General features: G+C 39.3%; 1 protein-coding gene across 3 annotated transcripts in view; it reads left to right on the top strand.

Moving 5' to 3' along the window:
- ANKRD12 (ankyrin repeat domain 12) overlaps positions 1-23,087 on the top strand; it is a 92,575-nt gene that overhangs the window by 23,621 nt on the left and 45,867 nt on the right. For all 3 annotated transcript variants that reach the window (XM_063299111.1, XM_063299112.1, XM_063299110.1), the window contains one exon: positions 7,144-7,280. In XM_063299111.1, coding sequence (XP_063155181.1) covers positions 7,194-7,280 — 87 coding nt within the window. In that variant the 5' untranslated portion in view covers positions 7,144-7,193. The remainder of the gene's footprint in view (positions 1-7,143; positions 7,281-23,087) is intronic.

The following is a 23,087-nucleotide window of genomic DNA, read 5'->3' as shown; positions in this document are numbered from 1 at the left end:
TTTCCTGGAGGATGGACTGGTTTGATCTTCTTGCAGTCCAAGGCACTCTCAGAATTTTCCTCCAACACCACAGTTCCAAAGCATCGATCTTCCTTCTCTCAGCCTTCCTTATGGTCCAGCTCTCACAGCCATATGTTACTACGGGGAACACCATTGCTTTAACTATGTGGGCCTTTGTTGTCAGTGTGATGTCTCTGCTCTTAACTATTTTATCAAGATTTGTCATTGCCCTTCTCCCAAGAATTAAGCGTCTTCTGATTTCCTGACTGCAGTCAGCATCTGCAGTAATCTTCGCACCTAGAAATACAAAGTCTTTCACTGCTTCTACATTTTCTCCCTCTATTTGCCAGTTATCAATCAAGCTGGTTGCCATAATCTTGGTGTTTTTGAGGTTTAGCTGCAAGCCAGCTTTTGCACTTTCTTCTTTCACCTTCATCATAAGGCTCCTCAGTTCCTCTTCGCTTTCAGCCATCAAAGTGGTATCATCTGCATATCTGAGATTGTTAATGTTTCTTCCAGAGATTTTAACTCCAGCCTTGGATTCCTCAAGCCCAGCATGTTGCATGATGTGTTCTGCGTACAAGTTGAATAGGTTGGGTGAGAGTATACAGCCCTGCCGTACTCCTTTCCCAATCTTAAACCAGTCCATTGTTCTGTGGTCTGTTCTTACTGTTGCTACTTGGTCGTTATACAGATTCTTCAGGAGGCAGACAAGATGACTTGGTATCCCCATACCACTAAGAACTTGCCACAATTTGTTATGGTCCACACAGTCAAAGGCTTTAGAATAGTCAATAAAACAGAAATCGATGTTTTTCTGAAACTCCCTGGCTTTTTCCATCGGATATTGGCAATTTGGTCCCTAGTTCCTCTGCCTTTTCTAAACCCAGCTTGTACATCTGGCAATTCTCGCTCCATGAATTGCTGAAGTCTACCTTGCAGGATCTTGAGCATTACCTTACTGGCATGTGAAATGAGGGCCACTGTTCAATAGTTGGAACATTCTTTAATGTTTCCCTTTTTTGGTATGGGGATATAAGTTGATTTTTTCCAGTCTGATGGCCATTCTTGTGTTTTCCAAAATTGCTGGCATATAGCATGCATTACCTTGACAGCATCATCTTCCAAGATTTTGAACAGTTCAGCTGGGATGCCTTGTTAGTAGCAGTGATTCTTAAGGCCCGTTCAACCTCACTCTTCAGGATGTCTGGCTCTAGCTCACTGACCACACCGTCAAAGCTATCCCTGATATTGTTATCCTTCCTATACAGGTCTTCTGTATATTTTTGCCACCTTAGTGAGCTCATATCTAGCTGATCTGTGGGTCTTCCCTAATCTCTTTAGTCTGATCCTAAATTGTGCAATAAGAAGTTCGTGATCTGAACTACAGTCAGCTCCAGGTCCTGTTTTTACCGACTGTATAGATGTCCGCCACCTTTGGCTGCAAAGGATATAGTCAATTTGATTTCGGTGTTGTCCATCTGGGGAAGTCCATGTATAAAGCCATCTCTTAGGTTGTTGGAAGAGGGTGTTCGTTATGCAGAGTGAGTTGTCTTGGCAAAATTCTATCAGCCTATGTCCTGCTTCATTTTGTTCTCCCAGGCCATGCTTACCTGTAATTCCAGGTGTCATTTGACTGCCCACCTTAGCATTCCAGTCTCCCATGATGAAAATAACATCTCTTTTAGCCGTGTTGTCCAGTAGGTGCTACAGATCCTCATAGAACTGCTCTACTTCAGCTTCTTCAGCATCTGTGGTTGGGGCGTATATTTGGATCACTGTGATGTTAGATGGCTTGCCCTGAATTCGAATTGAGTTCATTCTATCGTTTTTTGGATCGTATCCAAGCACTGCTTTAGCCACTTTACTATTAATTATGAAGGCTACTCCATTTCTTCTGTGGTCCTCTTGTCCACAGTAGTAGATCTGGTGGTCATTTGATGTGAAGTGGCCCATTCCAGTCCATTTCAGTTCACTGACGCCCAAAATGTCTATCTTTAATCTTGACATCTCACCAATAACCACATCCAATTTGCCCTGGCTCATAGATTTTACATTCCAGGTTCCAATGGTGTGTTGATCCTTAGAAAATCAGATTCGCCGTTCACCACCAGCACCGTCAGCCGCTAGCCGTCCTTTCGGCTTTGAGCTAGCTGCGTCATCACGTCTGGGGCTAGTTGAACTCATCCTCTGTTCCTCCCCAGTAGCATTTTGACCATCTAGCCGTCCTTTCGGCTTTGAGCTAGCTGCGTCATCACGTCTGGGGCTAGTTGAACTCATCCTCTGTTCCTCCCCAGTAGCATTTTGACCATCTAGCCGTCCTTTCGGCTTTGAGCTAGCTGCGTCATCACGTCTGGGGCTAGTTGAACTCATCCTCTGTTCCTCCCCAGTAGCATTTTGACCATCTTCCGACCTGGGGGTCTCATCTTCCAATGGTATACCGACATATCTCTGGTTGTACTGATCCATTTAGTTTTCACAGCAAGAATACTGGGGTGGGTTGCCATTACCTTCCCCAGGAATTGCATTTAGTCTGACCTCTCTGTCACAACCTTCCCGTCTTAGGTGGCCCTTCACGGTTTAGCTCATGGCATCATTGAGCTGCTCAAGCTCCAGCAGCCTAATTGCAGCAGAAAAGATTGCTTGGTGCTGCCATGGCATGGGCGGAGCAGGAACACCACATGACAGGAGTTCCCTCTCAGTCTGCTCTGCAACAGCCTCAGAGCTCCGGGCTCCTGCAGTTAAGCTGAGGCAGTGAGCTTGTGCTTTTCCCTGGACAGCAAACAGCCTTGCACTAGTAGCCAACCTACTCTGGACTCCAGAGCCTCTCTCCAAAACAGGTTGAATTAATTTCTCTACTCCCTTCAAAAAAAGTTGAATTTCCCTCCTCCCTCCAAAACAGGTTACATTCATTTTTCTCCTCCCTCCAAAAGAGGTTTAATTTCTCTCCTCCCTCCAAAACAGGTTGCATTCAGTTCTCTTCTCCCTCTAAAACAAATTTAATTCATTTTCCTTCTTCCCAAAAAACAGGTTCAATTAATATCTGTTGAGTGTCAGGCTGCACAAGGTCCATGATCATTGTTAACTTTAAATTAATAATAATTAAAGCTTAAATAAATTCAGAAGACATCCAGAGAAGAAGGAAACAATGGGAAAAAATGAAAGGGGGGTGCTTTTTGTATAATGCCTTTCTTTCTTCTTTTTTTTTTTTATATGTGTATGTGCACCTTTAAGTCAGTGTTGACTCCTGGCAACTGCCTGGACAAGTCCCTGCAGTTTTCTTGGCAAGATTTCAGAAGTGGTTTGCCATTGCGTGCTTCCTAGTGCTGAGAGTCAGTGACTGGCCCAAGGTCACCCACTGGCTGTTACCTTATGTTATGTTACATTATCAAATTCAGAGAGAGAGAGAGAGAGAGATGTTTACACAATATTGATTGCAGTTATCAGTGACTGATGAGTTTATACAATAAACATAAGCATGTATGTGTGGAGCCAGTTTGGTTGCAGTCATTAAGGGGTCAGAATAGAAACTGGGAGATGGTGAGTTCTAGTCCTACCTTGGGCACAAAGCCAGCTAAGTGACCTTGGGCCAGTCATTTTTTTCACCCCAAATCAATTTCTGAAAAATGCTGCCAAGAAAAGTAGAGGGGCAGTTGCCAGGAGTCCAAAATTGCTTGAAGGCACAATTTCCAAGTGTTGTGTGTCATACTATTACACTTTCTAGTTTCTACACTTTAACTAAGAAATACGTAAAAAATTTAACATGTCACTACTACAGGTATTTGCAGTTTACCTGAATTCTTGTATAGTGGTGCACAAATTTGTATTTCGTTTGAGAAAAGCCACACAAAACTTTTTTTCTATACATGGGATGTCAGAAATTAGAGGGAATATTGCAGGGAGGTGATGAGTAGGAGTAGGAGGTAAAGAGGTGGCATGATAATTTGGCGGTAGGCCAGGAGGAAGCTCAGAGTGGGGTGGGGGGGAACATATTCTTTCGTCTGTCTGTCTGTCCGTCTGTCCGTCCGTCCATCCATCCATCCATCCATCCACAGAGAGAGAGAGAGATACACACATATAAATTCCCTTCTCACCCCTATGGGTGGTATGTGTCTTCCCCAACTGCAGGTCCTTTACCAGAGGCCTGGAAATTTGAGTGTTATGTGCAGTATCTTAACTGTTCCTAGCATTGCACTCTTCTGGACAGAGAGCTCTGAAGTTGTTCCTGGGATCTGTTGGAGCCACTTTCACAGCTTAGGAGTCACAGCCACCACTGGGACCATTTTGGCCGTCACTTTCCACATCCTCTCTAGTTCCTTTAAGCGACATTGTTGTTAAGCTAGACATGACATGACCGTGATGGGCTTACAAGCTCACTTCTACTACAGTCATTAAGCAAATCACACAGCCGGTTGTGAAGCATGCAAATGATGATCACATGACTGTGGGACACTGCAATGGTCATAAACGCCCATCAGTTGCAAAGCACTTGAATCTTTCTCTCTTTTTTTAATAGTAATTTTATTAAAAATTACAATTGCAACAATAAAAACTAATACAAACTTAAAAAGAGAAAAGAATAAAAAGAAAAAATAGAAAGTGCAGAAAAGAAAAAATACTAATAAAAATAAGAATATAGTAAAGAATAGAAAAGAAATATATAAAGAAATGACTTCCTCCTTCATCACAACAAGTATAAACAATTTTAGTAACTTATCACCTGCTCTTAAAATACAACAAATGATCTTTTCTTCCCTTATCCCATCTCTTATCTATAAACAAATCCTTAAAGCCTCATCATTTCAGTCCTGATGTTAGCAAAAGTCCATTAAGGGTTACCATAGATGACAACATATCTGTTTTAACCTTGATCAAATAAGCCAATTTTATATTCCTTTTACTTCTATCAATCTTGATCTTTAATTCCTTCAAATAATGTCCTAGAACTTGATTTCTTTTCATTTTTTCTTTGTCCCTTCTCACAAAATTCTTCAAAGCTTTAACAAGCCTCTTTTGTAAATCCAGTATAGGAAAATTATTCAGGTTACTCACTTGGTTTGTTAAGACATCAGCTGGTTCCTTTTGTATGTCCAATGTAACATCTTTTTCCATGTCATTCTTGTAGCCTGTCATTTTTAAATACACTTTCAAATCACTCTCAATATTGTCAGGTAAAACTTATCCCTCTTCCATAACATCTTTTAAACACAGTCTATCTACAGTAGCAGACATGCTTAAAATTAATTTCTGAGTCCATTGTTCAAAAATATCCTTCAGTATGTCCAATGTTAAAATATTTTACTTCATTCTGTATTTGTAAGTCGAATTTAAGTGTACTCATTTAATTGTAATTGTCCTGTTTCAGGTCTCAAACTCACACACAGTTGCTAGGTGAGGAAAGCAATTTACTCAAGGCTGAACAGATAACAGCAGACAAGGGAAGAAATGTAAATCGACAAAGTCTCTTGGAAAGAAAGCTTTCCTGGGTGGTTTCACTTTCAACAGGAGCACACAGAAGAGTAGTCAAAATCCAGTCCAAAGTTCAGAGAGCCAAGTCAGGTTTGTCAGCTAGTCCAAGGTCAGAATTTCACAAGCAGGATTTACAGGAATGGCACACCAGAGCAGGAAATCAGACAATTGTTTCCAATGGAGAAACATGGGTCAGGGCTGCCTCTTAATTAAGAGAGTTACTCCCTCGCTTGGCAAGGAGCCGCATTGAGTGTCTTTGCTCTGCTCTCTGCTCTACTCCCCGAGTCCAAGGGCTTGGAAGCCATACACCATCATTTGACTGCTCCAGCTGTTCTGATAGTGTCTGTATTTGATCAGCCTCAGGTGATTCCTTGTTTGGAGTCTGCTGAGGCTAACATTCTACTGGTTCAGCTGGAGCAACTTCTTCAGAGTCAGAGTCTAAGTCCTGGGCCATGACAATAATCTTTAGTTCCTTCTAGTTTCCTCTGGTGTCCAATTTTTCTTATTTTATTATGTTTTTTAAAAAGAATTCAAAATAAAAGCATTTTCCCACAGGAAGGATTCTTTATAATTGGAATAAAGAATTCTTCCTGTGGGAAAATGCTTTTGTTTTAAATTTCAAATCTTATTTCAAATTCTTCTAGACCCTTACTCTGTTTGTAACTTTCTAAAATCAAAGTTTTAATCACCCTTTTGCTTTTTATTAAAAAAAACTTTTTTTTAAAGTCCTTAAACTTCTTGTATTTAAAACTTCTTTTGCTAAGGATTGAAGGAAACTCACCTGATGCTGTAAAACTTGTCGATCTAAATATTATTAATAGCTGAAAAGCAGTTAACAAGCAATTTCCAAAAGTGATTAGAAAAGGAAGTATGTGAACCCAGTGTCCTTTCAAAGGCGCCAACCGCAGTTTGGGCAAGATGGCTATTCCCTCGTGTCTCAGAGCTCTAAACCTCCTGGAGACCACTTGCAGTCTACTTGCGAGGAGCAACTCTCTGGAGCATTTGTGGGCAATCTCAAGTCCTCTCCTTGTCCAGAGAGGAAGTATCAAAGAGCCAGTCTCCTCAACAGCTCTTCATTCCACAGCGGTTGTTGGCTCCGCTTTTAGCAGAATCATCTTCAGTCCGCCATTTCTTCCCCGGAAGTCTCAAAACCCCCAAAACTTAATCATGTGACTGCAGGGACACTGTAATGGTCCTAAGTGTGAGGATCAGTCATAAAGTAACTTTTTCAGTGCTGTCATAACTTCAAACAGTCACTGAACAGGGTAGTCATTAAGTGAGGACTACCTGTACATGCTGGTTAGTAATATATGGGTGTGATGTATGTATAGTTTCTGATGCTACATTAACCCCAATATTTTTATTAAGCCTCTGAAAACTATCATGGACTGAGTCTTAAGTTCTTTGAGAACTTAGTCTGTATTGCCAGAGAGAATGCCTCCACCATTAACATAGGGGGTTGTTTTTCAGGTCATTGTCTCTATCAGATGAATAAGGGTAACAGAAACATATATCTACTATATTTATGTTTATAAGAGCCTTGATGTAATTTAATTATACTACTAAATCTAAACAATTCCATAAAGACTCAGTGTATTTCTTATCTGTGTAGCTGAATATTTTCATACATGCAGGTGGTTATTTTTATTTCTTTTTCTTTTTTTTACTTGGCAGATACATAATGAGCATATTGATGCAAGATAAATTTAGTGAACAACTATAAAATGCCCAGGTTTGGGTCAACAAAGACAGTTCAAGTTCAGAATTCTGTCAGCGATAGCACCATGGTGGAGAAACCAACTGGAAGAAAGGTATAAAAAGAAACTTGATTAAGATTATATTTTAGCTGATATATGGAAACATAGAAGCTTTGTGAGTCAAAAAAATAGTTGAAGAAATGGTTTTTAATGGTACCAAAGGGAGTTGTTGTAGGCACATGCTAAAAAAATCCCTACTCCTTTGATATGATGATATTGCTTATTGTAATTTTTCTTTTTATAAAACGTTTCAGTGCATCATATGTAGATTGGTGAAATTGCTTGAAGGTGAACTTGCTCCTTCATTCAACATACTGAAGATGATGTTTCATAGCATTAATTTTAATATTTAAAACAGAAGTCATATGAGGGTGAGCTGGGGAACTATAGTATAGGAACTACCACTTCCTGTGTTTTCTCAGCAAACACCAGCCAATGTGAAATATTGGAAGAGGAGAAAAATCATTAAACAGCTCAAGGTTTATCTTTCTCAGGAAAGACCACTGGATTTTGTTGAAAGGAGGCATCATTGATCAGTCATTTCCTGTATATGATAGGGAGGTCTACAGTATTTATATTTCCTGAAATACTTATTCAGGAACAATAGGTTCATAGTTTTAATATGTGGTGAAGTTGAAATGTTCAAGATACTTAACATTTTTTCCAGAGGAATTCATTATATAATATTAATACTTGCCTAAGTGAATGTTAATTAACTTTATTCTTATTAAGGTTTTAAAGAGAGCCATCAATTGGTAAAATAATTTTTGTTGTTTTAAATATTGTTAGTTTAATAAACCAGTCCTGAACTAAAGTTGATGTTGTTTCCACACTAGCTTTTGTAACTGAAATTCTTATTCTGTGTACACTTACTGATTGGTGTTTTCTGTTCCCATGCATACATTCCATTAAAAAAATATCCTTCCCATTTCAATTTCCCTGAATTTGTGCATATCTTTGGCCCTGAATGTTATCAAAGTTTCATGTGGATCCTACTGACGAAGTTATTCAGCATGCAATGTGCCAGTGTGGAAAAGTATCACTCCCCTACCCCCCACTTCAAGCAATTCAATTAAAGGGATACCTATGGCCAGTTGTTTGGATATTTCATTAAATAATCAATGCTGATTTGGGCCAGGTCTGCCCTATGTAAATCTCACAAACTTTAGCTTGTGGCATTACAGTGAGGTTCTTATCAGATAGATTATCAACCACATCCTGCTCAAATGAAATTGCTGAAGACTTCTGTAAAAAATCATGATGCCTACTAGTCTGAAAAGGATTGCAAAAAATATGTCTAAAGCTCTAGGGCTAAACTGATTCATAATCAGAGACAGTCTTGAAATGGAGACATGGAATAATAGTGAATCTTCCCAAAATTGTTGGTTCTGTCAAAACCATTCCAAGTTGCAGCATAGAATCATATGGGAAATCATGAAGAATGACAAAACATTCTGAGATCTGCAGGCCTTTTTTTTTTTTCCCGTGTGTGTGTGTGTTGGGATCAGAACATAGGAGTTTTAGAAAAAGCTTGTTCAGGTTGGTTTTTGTATGTGAGGAGGGCCTGTATGGAGTCAGAGGGTCTTCAGACTCTCTTTGGGTGAGGAGTTGTGGCAGCAGTAACAGCAGCAGCAGCAGCAAAGCCTGGCAGCAAGGGAGGCTTTTCAGATGACCAGTCAGGAGGATCTGTTTGATGAACATCATTTGATCTTGACTGGGACAGGACTGTACAGCTATTTGGATTGAATGGCGAGCTGGCCGTGGAACCGCAGCACACTGAAACACCATTGTTCAGCTGATGAAGATTTGTTTTTGTGCTGGTGGTAGCAATAGAGATGGCTGCATTTTTCTTCCAGATGGTGGTGGCACATTTGGTTCAACTGGATTCCTCTTGTCTACTTGAGAGGCAGCAATGATGGCAATCCAGGGATACCCTCACTTCATGTTCTGGAGAGTTTGGGCACTCAGGAAATAGTATTGAGAGGCAATGGGAGCAGGTGATGATTCAGTTGGAGGGCAGGTCTGCAGCCTGTAACGTTGTAGTACCTATCATGCTGGTAGAGCTGTCTTGCCCAATACATACTGCAGTGGGACTCAGAGGAACTGGAGTGTGTATTATCTGTTCCATCACTCCACGGCTCCAGAATTTGCCATCTGTGTGTTCAAAAAATGAGCTGTGTTTCCATATACAACTTGTGATTTGGGCTGAAAGTAGATTTGTGGACAGGATTTAGGGTCTGATGATGGCTGGGATGTAAATATTTACTCTGGTGGGTGAGTGACTCTCCAGTTTTCCCAGCTCATATTATTTGTGAACATGGTTTAGGCCTCTAGCTACTTCAGTGAGAGAGAGGGAGAACAGAGAGTGGTATGCTTGTGGTGTATGGATAATAAGGAGGTAGGTAGGCTGACTGTCGAGACTAGAGATGCTGAATGCTAGGCAGAAGGTCCCAAAGAACTGGTTAGACAGCTGATGGATGGTTATATCATCAGAGTATGAATTGAGGCCTTTTGTTTGGGAGGAAGGGAGGACATGGTAGGATTAATGTGTTGAGGGTAGGGGCAGGCTGTAATATCATCATGGTGATGGGCAAGGGAGATACAGTGAGATGGATCAAAGTACTGTCAGGGAAGGCAATCTTGACATGTTATACAGATTCTGCATTCCAGCCCCTTGCGCTCAGGCCCAATGCCCAGTCATTGGACCTTCAGTGTTCCAGGCTTTGACTGTTGCTATTGGATGTCAGGTCGATCTTCCATGATCTGATAGAGAATAAGAGGGGTCCCCCTCTTGGAAACATTCTGACTTGGGTTTTGAATGTGGCCCAATCAAGTGCAAGGACAGGGAGTAGCTACTGCCATCTGAGAGACCATGGTGGCTTTTAGGCACTGCTCCCTAGCTAACTGGTTGTGAGTCGTTGCTAGTGAGATCGGGCTCAAGGGATCAGATGGGACTGCTGTCACTGTATTGCTGTATCAGCCTTCCAACTACTGCAGCCTCCGTATGGGAGCTGCTTGACATAGTGGCTTGATTGGTAGTGGAGTTCCTCAAACTGATGGTACTGAGCAACTTTAATTTCTCTTCTTTGGGCACAGGTTCAGAAGCAGCTTGGGAATTCATGGCAACCATGGACCTGGCCCAGGTTATTATGGGCCTAACTCATAAGAGAGTTACCAGTTTGGTGCAGTTAAGGCACCAGGCTAGAAACCAGGAGACCATGAGTTCTAGTCCTGCCTTAGCCACAAAGCCAGCTGGGTGACCTTAGGCCAGTCTCTCTCTCCCAGCTCTAGGAAGCAGGCAATGGCAAACTACTTAGGAAAAACCTTGCCAAGAAAACTGCAGGGACTTGTCCAGGCAGTTGCCAGGAGTCAACACTGACTTGAAGGCACAACCCACCCACCCGTCCAAAAAAACCTCGTAACAGTGACCACACCACTAGATCTAGTTTTTATCTTGGGGCAGTGGTGATGATCTTGAGCTGGAGGTGTTACTGTCACTCCCTTGTCATGGTCAGATAACTCTTCAAGGCTAGGAAGAGTTTTCTGCAGCTGCTCCATGCCATGGGGATGAAGAATTCAGTCTGCTCAGATGTCTGATAGATCTCTTTGGGTTTTAGAGAGAACTTGGGTTGTTCCTGAGACTCTGATTCACATTTCAACTGAAGCCTTATCACCACCTGGAATGGGGCAGAGGGGGTGACAGTCTTGGAACAGATTGTGCCTGTGTGGACTTTCTCTGTCCGTGCATTCCAAAAAGTTACCTTATTTTCCAAGAAATCTGGGGAGGTGAAGCAGCAGAAGACAAAGGGTGAATCTGATAATCTACAAGTAAGAACCTTTCCTCATGATTACTTTAAGGATTATTTTGGACCCATTCTTGACCAATGAAGAGGAATAAGTCAGTGAATTGAAGGTATCAGGCACCTTGAGAAAAAGTAATCACATCAGTGGAAGGCAGGTGGAACTTTACATCTAGTAGTTGAAATTGAGCTTTCCAAAAATGTGTCATGAATTTAATAGCAAAAGCTATTCAGGAATGGAACTGTGCCTTGGATGATGGTGACCTTTCCTTTAGTGGAAGTAATAAACAAATTGAATGGCCATCTGTCAGGGTTGTTGTAATAGTGGATTGGCAGGGGGGGGGTTGTGGGAGTGGATAAGATGTTCTTCAAAGTTCCTCCCAACCTTTATATTCTATTATTCTGATTTCTGTTAGAAATGAGATGATTGAACAAGTCAGGATGCTGGTAAACTTGTTGATTAAACAGATAAGCTGTATCAGGAGTGAAGAAAAATGATAACATGGAATGAAATGAGCCATATTAGAGAAGAGATTAACTGCCACACAAATGGCATCCAGGCCTATGATATGTGATATATCAGTTATAAAGTCCAAGTTTATAACTGCCCAGAGTCCCCTTTTTGGGAGAGATGGGCGGTGATAGAAATTTGAAAAATAAATAAAAATAAATAAGTTCAAGGAAACTGTGTCTCAAAGCCCTGTGCAGGGTGATGGTGCGGGAGATAAAACAGGACAGACAGTATGTTGGTAGAACTTGGCATGGCAACAAGAGGGACAAGAAGAAACTTGACATGTGGGACTACCAAAAGTCACAGGATCAAAAAGAAATCTAAGCAGATGATGAACACTTTATCTTTATCTTCAGAATTAAGGATTCATGGAACAAACATAATAGAACAGACTAGTTAATATATATATAAGGAATTAGAAAGAAAAGAAGAGCTTGATATTTTAGAAACTGACAAAATATCAACCCAGAATGTATTCTGAAAACAAATATACTATGAATTTGACAAAAAGGTAGGTTATTTATAAGTGTGTGTGTGTACACTGTATGCAATTAAAGAGACTAAGGTCACATCCTCACTATTATTAAAAAAATTAGTAAAAAAAATTACAATTTTTTAAAGGAATTGTACACTTCTAAAAACCCTGTAATAGAAAAATTAGTAAGTATCTAGATAAATTGATTTTCCTAAAATCATTAATGGATGCTCAGTACTCTGATTCTCCATTTTCATAATCAGAAGTTGAAGAGGTTTTTAAAAATATTAAAAATGTCAGACGTTCGGGCCCTGATAGGTTAGCAGGTGAATTCTGTAGAGCATTTAAAGGTATTCTTATACCAGAATTTTTGTCATTAAGCAATGCACTGCATCAGAGAGATCTTCTTCCCTTATCCTGACACACTTCTAAAATAACTTTAATTCCTATACCAGTTAGATCTGCTGGAAGTATCTTCTTACAGACTTATCCCTCTTCTTAATCTTGATTATAAATTATATACTAAACCATAGTATAGTTCAAATTAAATTAATTGTAGAATAGATTGATTGTAGGAACTATTACATGTCCCAATCAATCAGGCTTTATTCCTAAAAATATATATATATAGTCTCATCCAAAAATTGCTAAATATTATTTAGTTTTGTAAAATTAACATGTCTTCTCTAATGGTATGGTCATTAAATATCTTTAAAGCTTGTGATTGTGTGGAAGGGCTATTTCTAAAACAAACTTGAAAAACATTTAAGTTTGGCAATTACTTTTTCAACATGATAGATCAAATTTATAATACAGGTAGGCCTTGTGCATTACCAATGCCAAAATAAGAATAATTATGATTCTGAACAATTTTCAGTCTCAAGATATACCAGGCAGGGCTGTTTGTTATCCCCCATATTATTTAACCCCATTATAGAAATATTAGCAGTAGCTCTTCATAGCAAAAAGGAAAGTGAAGGGATAAAAATACTGTAGGAGTTAAAAATTATCTTGTTAAATTTATTTGTGGATGATACGAAATTAATACTGTTAATACTGTTAATCCTGATATTTACAGAAATATCAGAATTAACAGTAAATTTTCAAAAGTCACAACTGATATTCTTCCATATCTCTCCTAAAATAGAAATCCTTCAAATATCAAGGAATTAATATCACTGGAAACATTAGAAAAAGTGTTTAATAATAACTTTATCCCAATGTGGGGAAAAAAATTAAAAAGAAATGAAAATCTGGAGTAAGAAATGTTGAGATATTGTGGGTCGAATTGGGTCATTTAAAATGATGGTCCTTCAGAATTAATGTTTTTATTTCAAACTTCCAGTAGAAGTGCTGGATAAAATATTAACATAATGGCAAAGAAAAATCCAATTTTTTATTTCAGTACCAAAAAAGAATTAATAAGATCATATATATAGATCTCAGAAACCAGGAAAACTGGAAATTCCATTTTATACATTATATTATCTGGCAGCATATTTGGGACATACATATTGAAAGATCCAACAAGACAATAGATAGTTAAAAATATACAGGACACGAATCTATAAACCAGATTTTTTTTTTCACAAAATAATTTATAAAAATAAGTAATATAAATTATATGTTATTGAAAGCTACATTTCAAGTTTGGAAATAAAGAAACACAGATTTGATAGAGGGCATCTCCCCTCTAACACCTTTACTGGTATCCTCAGGATTCTATAATGAGGACAGGTCAATGCTATTGAAGCCTTGGAGAGATTTCAGTGGCAACCGGATAGGAGACTTTTATACTACATAGTAAAGAATAAAGGTTCCCATCTATCTTGGCTAACATGGCTCCATCTTAAATCCTTTTTTTTTTTAATAAGAAGGATATAAAAGTCAGTGTCTCACTGTTTAACTATTTTTGACATATTACTAATTACCCTTCTCAACTCAAAAGAACAATCTCAAAAATTTATAGATTTTTATTAGAATTAGAGGTGGGTGACCCCTGTAGGCTTAAAAGAAGCTTGGGATACAGATTTAGAAAAACAATTGAAAAGAAGTGGCAAACCAGGTGGATTTTTTTTTTATCAGCTTCCATACAAGAGATGCAGTGGAAGATACTACACTGTTGACATTTAACTCCAAATATACTAGCACAAATATCTTAGAACTGTTGGAGGGATTACGCTCAGAAGGGAACACTTCATATGTGATGGACTTGTGAAAATATGGTGACTTATTGGAAGATATATTCAAAGAAGTTACTGTAATAACTAAATAATAAACAAGAAGTAGAAAGTGTTCCAGAGTTGGGATTATTACATATTTTTCAGGGAGATAACTCTAAACTAAAAAAAAAAGAGTTTATTGTTTTCTAATTCCTGGCAGCAAATTTAATAATTGCTCAAAAGTGAAACTTTTTTTAGAAAATTATCACTGAATATGATAATGATAATACCACAGAGTACAGTCAATTGCTCTTATGGAAAAAGTTACACATCAAATTCTATTATTAATATCGCAGGGGGTTGGATAACATTTTTATTGGATATGGAAAAATATGTTAAGCTAATAATAACTTCTTTTGATAAATTTGGTGTTATATGTAAACTATATTGGAATATTGGAATATATTGTTCTGGGCTTTTTTTTTTTTTTTGGTTCTTCCCTTATGGAATATTATAAATTAAGAAAAAACATACAATATATCAGGTGGAAAAACAGTTTGATTTTTAAAAAATTCTTGGCATCTGAAGGCATAGGGGGACATGGCCACTAATATGCTAACATTACAAGGGTGGGCAGGGCCAAGATATTTAGTCTCTTCAAGGGGAGTTGAGTGTGGACAGGGGTTTAAAGCATGAAATGATTATGTTACATCTCAGAAACATTGTAGCATACCCATTACACACTGTGTTTTGGCCAAAAAAATGAAAAAATTGTATCACTGATCTTGAAGTATTTGGGAGCAACAATGTGATTCGGGAATACACTGAGACCTAAAGAAATGGAACTGGGGTTGCATGTGGTCCCTGGAGTTAAAGTTATCTACCCCTGCTATATATGGAAACAAACCAGGCATTTTACCAGGAGCCAGCATTTTATATTTCTGAATATACCAGGTAGCTATCTTTCTAGATGACTGAATGATTCAAGAAAACAGTTATTCAGGGCCTAGAAATCTTGAGTAGATAAAAGTCAAGAGAAACAGAACCAAACATTTGATAGGCTGAGATTTTGCTAAGGTTAGGGTATAAGAATGGTTTGGTTCTGAATAATGAAAAGATACTTAGGAAGGTTTTCAATCTTTATTGATACAGATCTGCTTAATGAAAATTGTGCTACAAGAGTATACAACTAAAATGTTCATGTGATTTAGTGGTGGGAACACTTTAGGATTGGGCTATTTATCTTGGACTGGGCACTTGATACCTACTGTACAGATTTTTCTCATAAATTAGGTCACTGTACAGTGGCTCAGCTTTCAGTTTCTGAAAAATACTAATTCTCTGGGAACAGACCCCTTTAGTCTACTAGATTAAGTATACAGCAGAGGTTCCCCAATCCAAGATGCACATATCTTACCTTATGTTCATCACTGTTGTGATGCATAAATAGGCTCTTCTGCACTCCTCTGGATCATCATTCTTCCTAGCAGCCTCTCAAATTGCTAGTATAGCTGTTTTTCCTGGAATAAAGTGAACTTTCTTTGGATCAACAAAAAATAACTTTCTTTGATCAAGGAAAAATACCTGACACAGTTTAGCATAAACATAGAGCCAGTATATCTTAGCTGCTGAATTAATGTGTTTAAAAAATGTTATTGTAAATTGTTGCATTCTAATATTTCTGTGTTGTCCTATTTTTTTAAAAAACAATACATTATTGTAATAAAACATAATTTTTATAGCTAGTTTACTGAGTGTAAATATGGAAATTTTTCTTGAGGCTTTTAAGACATACTGTGCCAAAACCCCAAAAACTTTCTGCTTGCAGGTTCAGCATGTTTTTACTGCTTCTGCATTGTGCAACTGAGAGATTAAGAAGAAATTGTCCTTTAAGTCACTTTTTGTATGAAGAAAGCCAGGGTTTTTTCCTCCTCTTTGGAGGCTTGGCTTGAATTTCTGACTATAATATTTTTAATTGATATGACTGCACTGAAGGCTTACTTCTGAATACAGGTAGTCCTCAGTTAACAATGGTAATCAGGACCAGAATTTCCTTTGCTAAGCAATGCAGTCATAAGTGCAATGTCATATGACCACATTGCTTAGTGGTGGCAATCCTGGCATCCCCGTTGCCATTGTTAAGCAAGGATCATGGGTTGTTAAGCAATCCCAGGTGGTTTACAAGCAGGCTGGCTGGCAGGCAAGGTGCGGCACGAGCACAGTGGGACTGGGGTGGCTGCTGCCAGCTGGAGGAGGGGGTGTGAGTGGCCCGTGAGGTGTAGCATGAGTGCAACAAGTGGTTGCTAAACGAGGTCTACCTGTTAATAATATGTGATTTAGCCATGGGAAGGGCATTTTCTATTGGAAAGAGATATATAAATAATAGTATGTTATAATTTCAAGGAACCCTTCCATTTTCATTGTCAATTATAGTAACAGACCAAATCCAGATTAAAGCAAAAATAACCAAATGAACCTTTAGACATTGTCCTTACCAAATTATTTATAAGGTATACATGGAGCTTTACATGGTAAGTTAGGCAAATGTAGAGCTGAACCTTGAAGAGTTTTATCTAATTATAGCTAGGTGCAACCATTTAATCAGCCAAATCTTCTATTAGATAATCTAACAATTAAATCAGATTTTTAAAGGAGTTACTTAAATGTATGTTACAAGTTTAAATTCTAGATTTATGAACTCTTCTGTTATATTAGTAATATGAAAACTCAGTAGAGGCATTCCTTTCATCTCACTGTTGCCTCATCTCAGCAGTGATGTCTTGTCGGGAACCTCTGCAATACAATACATAGATATCGCATAATGTTGTAGCTGGTTGTTTCTAATTTGTAGAAAATCTTACATCTGTGTGAATTCAGCCATTTTAAATCTTGCGCCCTCCAGATGTGTTCCACTCCTATAAGCCTCAACCAGCATATTATTAGTCTACCTGTGTGTCATGGTGTGTTGCTTATGTGCCTAGTAAATGATCGTACCTTTTAAAGACTTTTTAAATAGCATAAATGAATGAGGTCTCCTTGCCATTATTTCCTGTAATAGTGGCTTTTGGATTTTGATGGATTTCTTGAAAGAAATATATTAATCTGTATACTATAAGAACATTTAAAACAACAGCAACAACAATCTTGCTCCCAATAACATAATAAAAGCCATAAAGAACAGTTTAAAGCAATTGAGCTATAGAATATTTAAGAGAATTTGTAAAAGGAAGGGGTGTAAATTGTCTTGTTTAATCACTGACAGAAAGTTTTAAAAATCCTAATGATGACTAGAGGGGTGGATACCACTTAAGAACAAGATACTGATATTAAAGAGGAGGAGGAGGAGGAGGAGCAAAGCCTATTCCAGATGATGTGGGTTGAATTGCATCTTGAATTGCACTCGGAAGTGCATTGGCAACCAATGCAGCTCATGGAGTAGAGGTGTTACATGCACCAAACAACTGGTGCTATTTACTACCTGTGCTGCTGTATTCTGTATCAGTTGAAGCTTCAGAATGCTCTTCAGGGGCAGCCCCATGTAAAGCATGTTGCAGTGGTTCAGATGGGAGGTCACAAGGGCATGAATGACAGTGAATAGGGCCTCCTGGTCGAAGAACAGGCACAACTGGCGCACACCTCAAAGGTGTACAAAAGCCCTCCTAGGCACAGCTGCCACCTGCTCTTAGACCAGGAGCCGTGAGTGCAGGAGGACCCCCAGATTGCGTACTGGGTCTGTCTGAGGCAGAGCCATCTCATCCAAGACCAATAATGGAAAATCCCTGGCACCAGAAGGTCCAGACATGCAAAGCCACTCAGTCTTACTTGGATTAAGCTGAAGCCTGTGCACCCCATCCAGGCTCCCCAGTTTATTCTCTAAACTTTAGGATTGCTTTCCTGAGCAGAATCCTTTCCAAATATTTGGAACTAACTCATTAATGGCTTAGTTCTGGAAATGAGTTGGTATCAAGAATAGATATAAAATTATTTAAATTGAAGGAAATTAATAAAATAATAATTATTTTATCAACCTTAGGTAGGAAAACATGGAAATGAAATAATATTTTCTCCCTAAGTTTTAATACAAAATATTAATGGGTACAATATATATAACAGTAGTGTTGCTTAGAATGTGAAGTCAGAAGCACATATCTGTTGATCTAAATAGGAACACAGATACTTGTCTCTTCAAATTGGTATTTTTAAAAAATATAGTTTAAAAATATTTATACTTATTTATACTTCTTAGAATCAACTGATTGGGAAACGATTTATGCTGCCATTTGCCAAAGATACTGAAATGTGTCAGTGAAAGCCGGCTGGGTGACCTTGGGCCAGTCACTTACTCTCAGCCCAACTCACCTCACAGGGTTGCTGTTGTGGGGAAAATAGGAGGAGGAAGGAGTATTAGGTGTATTCACCGCCTTGAGTTATTTATAAAAATAATAAAGGTGAGATATAAATAAATAAATAAATAAAATAACTGTCTTTCTGTCCTTTTTTATTCTTGCCTTGTAATAAATTGCTCAGACTACTGGATATATTTTAAGCTGATCTTGTTAAATTATTACAGTACTTTTTGAGAAAGCAGTGGTAGTTGTGCATACTTCAAAGACAAAAAAAAATGAGAATGAAAGTTCAGAATTCCATAATAATTTAGTGTCATGTTCGCCGTTTCAATGTGTTTGATACATCGTAACGTTTCGCATGTCATTAGCTGGATGCATGTTTCATCTTTGCCGGGAGGACAGTTCCTGTTGGGAGTGGTTTATCTCTTGGCTGTGAGCTCGGAATGTATTTGGGTTATCTCCTGTGTTCAAGGTTGCTTTCCCAGGCTAGGAGAACTGACGGTTGCCAGCACCTGGGATGGGCGGCTCTGCTGGTAGGGAGGCGGGGTTATGTTTGCAACGAGGGTTTTAAGTTTGTATTTGGCGCGCTTTCTGTCATTCTCAGCTTTCTCTGTACTTGTCATAAGTTCCTTAATAAATCAGATTTCATTTAGCAACCTCTTGTGAGTCTGAGTATTTGGACTGGGCAACCATTACATTTACACTATAAACCCTGCATGTGTCTTTACAGACAAAAAAGATGGAATTTAATCATTTGAGTCACTATCAGATCCATACTCCAGGAAGAAACAGGAAGCCTACTTAAAATAACCCTTACTTTAAAAATTCCGAGATTCAGTAATGGATATTCTTAAATATAAAATGGAAAAAAACAGGAGAGGAAATCAGTTCAACTTATTTAAAAACAGAACAGTATCACATTAGCTGCACATTGTGGTCAAGATTGTTGAACTAGAAGCTATTACAGTGGCAGCACTGAGTGTATTGGGTTATTGGTAATAATTTCTTACATGTTCTATACACTGGTAAATTTAAGATTGATCTGTAGCTAGTTGAGGAAGTAGGTAATGCTTCCTGTCATCCATGTAGTTCTGAGTTGAATGGTGAATCAAATCCTATCCTATTCCACTTCTGGGTTCTTCACTGTCTGGCATGGCGCTGCCATTACCTAATTTCTCCCCCCCCCCACACCATTTTTGTGCTTTGCCAACAATAAGTGTTGGCATTGCTGAATTAGTTTCATTCCAAAATGTGCTAGTAGTTAAAAACATTTTAAATTTAAATATTTGTTGTTGTTGTTTATTCGTTTAGTCGCTTCCGACTCTTCGTGACTTCATGGACCAGCCCACGCCAGAGCTTCCTGTCGGTCGTCAACACCCCCAGCTCCCCCAGGGACGAGTCCGTCACCTCTAGAATATCATCCATCCATCTTGCCCTTGGTCGGCCCCTCTTCCTTTTGCCTTCCACTCTCCCTAGCATCAGCATCTTCTCCAGGGTGTCCTGTCTTCTCATTATGTGGCCAAAGTATTTCAGTTTTGCCTTTAATATCATTCCCAGTGAGCAGTCTGGCTTTATTTCCTGGAGGATGGACTGGTTTGATCTTCTTGCAGTCCAAGGCACTCTCAGAATTTTCCTCCAACACCACAGTTCAAAAGCATCGATCTTCCTTCGCTCAGCCTTCCTTATGGTCCAGCTCTCGCAGCCATATGTTACTACGGGGAACACCATTGCTTTAACTATGCGGACCTTTGTTGTCAGTGTGATGTCTCTGCTCTTAACTATTTTATCGAGATTTGTCATTGCTCTTCTCCCAAGGATTAAGCGTCTTCTGATTTCCTGACTGCAGTCAGCATCTGCAGTAATCTTTGCACCTAGAAATACAAAGTCTTTCACTGCTTCTACATTTTCTCCCTCTATTTGCCAGTTATCAATCAAGCTGGTTGCCATAATCTTGGTTTTTTTGAGGTTTAGCTGCAAACCAGCTTTTGCACTTTCTTCTTTCACCTTCATCATAAGGCTCCTCAGTTCCTCTTCGCTTTCAGCCATCAAAGTGGTATCATCTGCATATCTGAGATTGTTAATGTTTCTTCCAGAGATTTTAACTCCAACCTTGGATTCCTCAAGCCCAGCTTGTCGCATGATGTGTTCTGCATACAAGTTGAATAGGTAGGGTGAGAGTATACAGCCCTGCCGTACTCCTTTCCCAATCCTAAACCAGTCAGTTGTTCCGTGGTCTGTTCTTACTGTTGCTACTTGGTCGTTATACAGATTCTTCAGGAGGCAGACAAGATGACTTGGTATCCCCATACCGCTAAGAACTTGCCACAATTTGTTATGGTCCACACAGTCAAAGGCTTTAGAATAGTCAATAAAACAGAAATAGATGTTTTTCTGAAACTCCCTGGCTTTTTCCATTATCCAGCGGATATTGGCAATTTGGTCTCTAGTTCCTCTGCCTTTTCTAAACCCAGCTTGTACATCTGGCAATTCTCGCTCCATGAACTGCTGAAGTCTACCTTGCAGGATCTTGAGCATTACCTTACTGGCATGCGAAATGAGTGCCACTGTTCGATAGTTTGAACATTCTTTAGTGTTTCCCTTTTTTGGTATGGGGATATAAGTTGATTTTTTCCAATCTGATGGCCATTCTTGTGTTTTCCAAATTTGCTGGCATATAGCATGCATTACCTTGACAGCATCATCTTGCAAGATTTTGAACAGTTCCGCTGGGATGCCGTCGTCTCCTGCTGCCTTGTTATTAGCAATGCTTCTTAAGGCCCACTCAACCTCACCCTTCAGGATGTCTGGCTCTAGCTCCCTGACCACACCGTCAAAGCTATCCCCGATATTGTTATCCTTCCTATACAGGTCTTCTGTATATTCTTGCCACCTTTTCTTGATCTCTTCTTCTTCTGTTAGGTCCTTGCCATCTTTGTTTTTGATCATACCCAGTTTTGCCTGGAATTTACCTCCAATGTTTCTAATTTTCTGGAAGAGGTCTCTTGTCCTTCCTATTCTGTTGTCTTCTTCCACTTCCGCACATTGCTTGTTTAAAAATAATTCCTTATCTCTTCTGGCTAACCTCTGGAATTTTGCATTTAATTGGGCATATCTCCCCTTATCACTGTTGCCTTTTGCTTTCCTTCTTTCTTGGGCTACTTCTAGTGTCTCAGCAGACAGCCATTTTGCCTTCTTGGTTTTCTCTTTCTTTGGGATGTATTTTGTTGCCGCCTCCTGAACAATGCTGCCAACTTCTGTCCAGAGTTCTTCTGGGACCCTATCTACTATGTCCAGTCCCTTAAATCTATTCTTCACCTCCACTGCATATTCCTTAGGAATATTAGTGAGCTCATATCTAGCTGATCTGTGGGTCTTCCCTAATCTCTTTAGTCTGATCCTAAATTGTGCAAGAAGAAGTTCGTGATCGGAACTACAGTCAGCTCCAGGCCTTGTTTTTACCGAGTGTACAGATGTCCGCCACCTTTGGCTGCAAAGGATGTAATCAATCTGATTTCGGTGTTGTCCATCTGGTGAAGTCCATGTATAAAGCCTTCTCTTAGGTTGTTGGAAGAGAGTGTTTGTTATGCAGAGTGAATTGTCTTGGCAAAATTCTATCAGCCTATGTCCTGCTTCATTTTGTTCTCCCAGGCCATACTTACCTGTAATTCGAGGTGTCATTTGACTGCCCACCTTAGCATTCCAGTCTCCTGTGATGAAAATAACATCTCTTTTAGGCGTGTTGTCCAGTAGGTGCTGCAGATCCTCATAGAACTGCTCTACTTCAGCTTCTTCAGCATTTGTGGTTGGGGCGTATATTTGGATCACTGTGATGTTAGATGGCTTGCCCTGAATTCGAATTGAGATCATTCTGTCGTTCTTTGGGTTGTATCCAAGCACTGCTTTAGCCACTTTACTATTAATTATGAAGGCTACTCCATTTCTTCTGTGGTCCTCTTGTCCACAGTAGTAGATCTGGTGGTCATTTGATGTGAAGTGGCCCATTCCAGTCCATTTCAGTTCACTGACGCCCAGAATGTCTATCTTTAATCTTGACATCTCACCAATAACCACATCCAATTTGCCCTGGCTCATAGATCTTACATTCCAGGTTCCGATGGTGTGTTGATCCTTAGAACATCGGATTCGCCGTTCACCACCAGCACCGTCGGCCGCTAGCCGTCCTTTCGGCTTTGAGCTAGCTGCGTCATCACGTCTGGGGCTAGTTGAACTCATCCTCTGTTCCTCCCCAGTAGCGTTTTGACCATCTTCCGACCTGGGGGTCTCATCTTCCGATGGTATACCGACATATCTCTGGTTGTACTGATCCATTTAGTTTTCACGGCAAGAATACTGGGGTGGGTTGCCATTACCTTCCCCAGGGATCGCATTTAGTCTGACCTCTCTGTCATGACCTTCCCATCTTGGGTGGCCCTTCATGGTTTAGCTCATGGCATCATTGAGGTGCTCAAGCTCCAGCACCACGACAAGGTAACGATCCTTTGCTGAAGAAATTTAAATATATGGCTGCCAAAACCTTTTAAATGTAAACCTTTTAAAAGGAAATGGG

This window comes from Candoia aspera, chromosome 3 (assembly GCF_035149785.1).
Source record: "Candoia aspera isolate rCanAsp1 chromosome 3, rCanAsp1.hap2, whole genome shotgun sequence".
Classification (NCBI taxonomy): Eukaryota; Metazoa; Chordata; class Lepidosauria; order Squamata; family Boidae; genus Candoia; species Candoia aspera.
The sequence above is the reverse complement of the archived record's forward strand: the minus strand, read 5'-3'. Positions and strand labels throughout refer to the sequence as shown.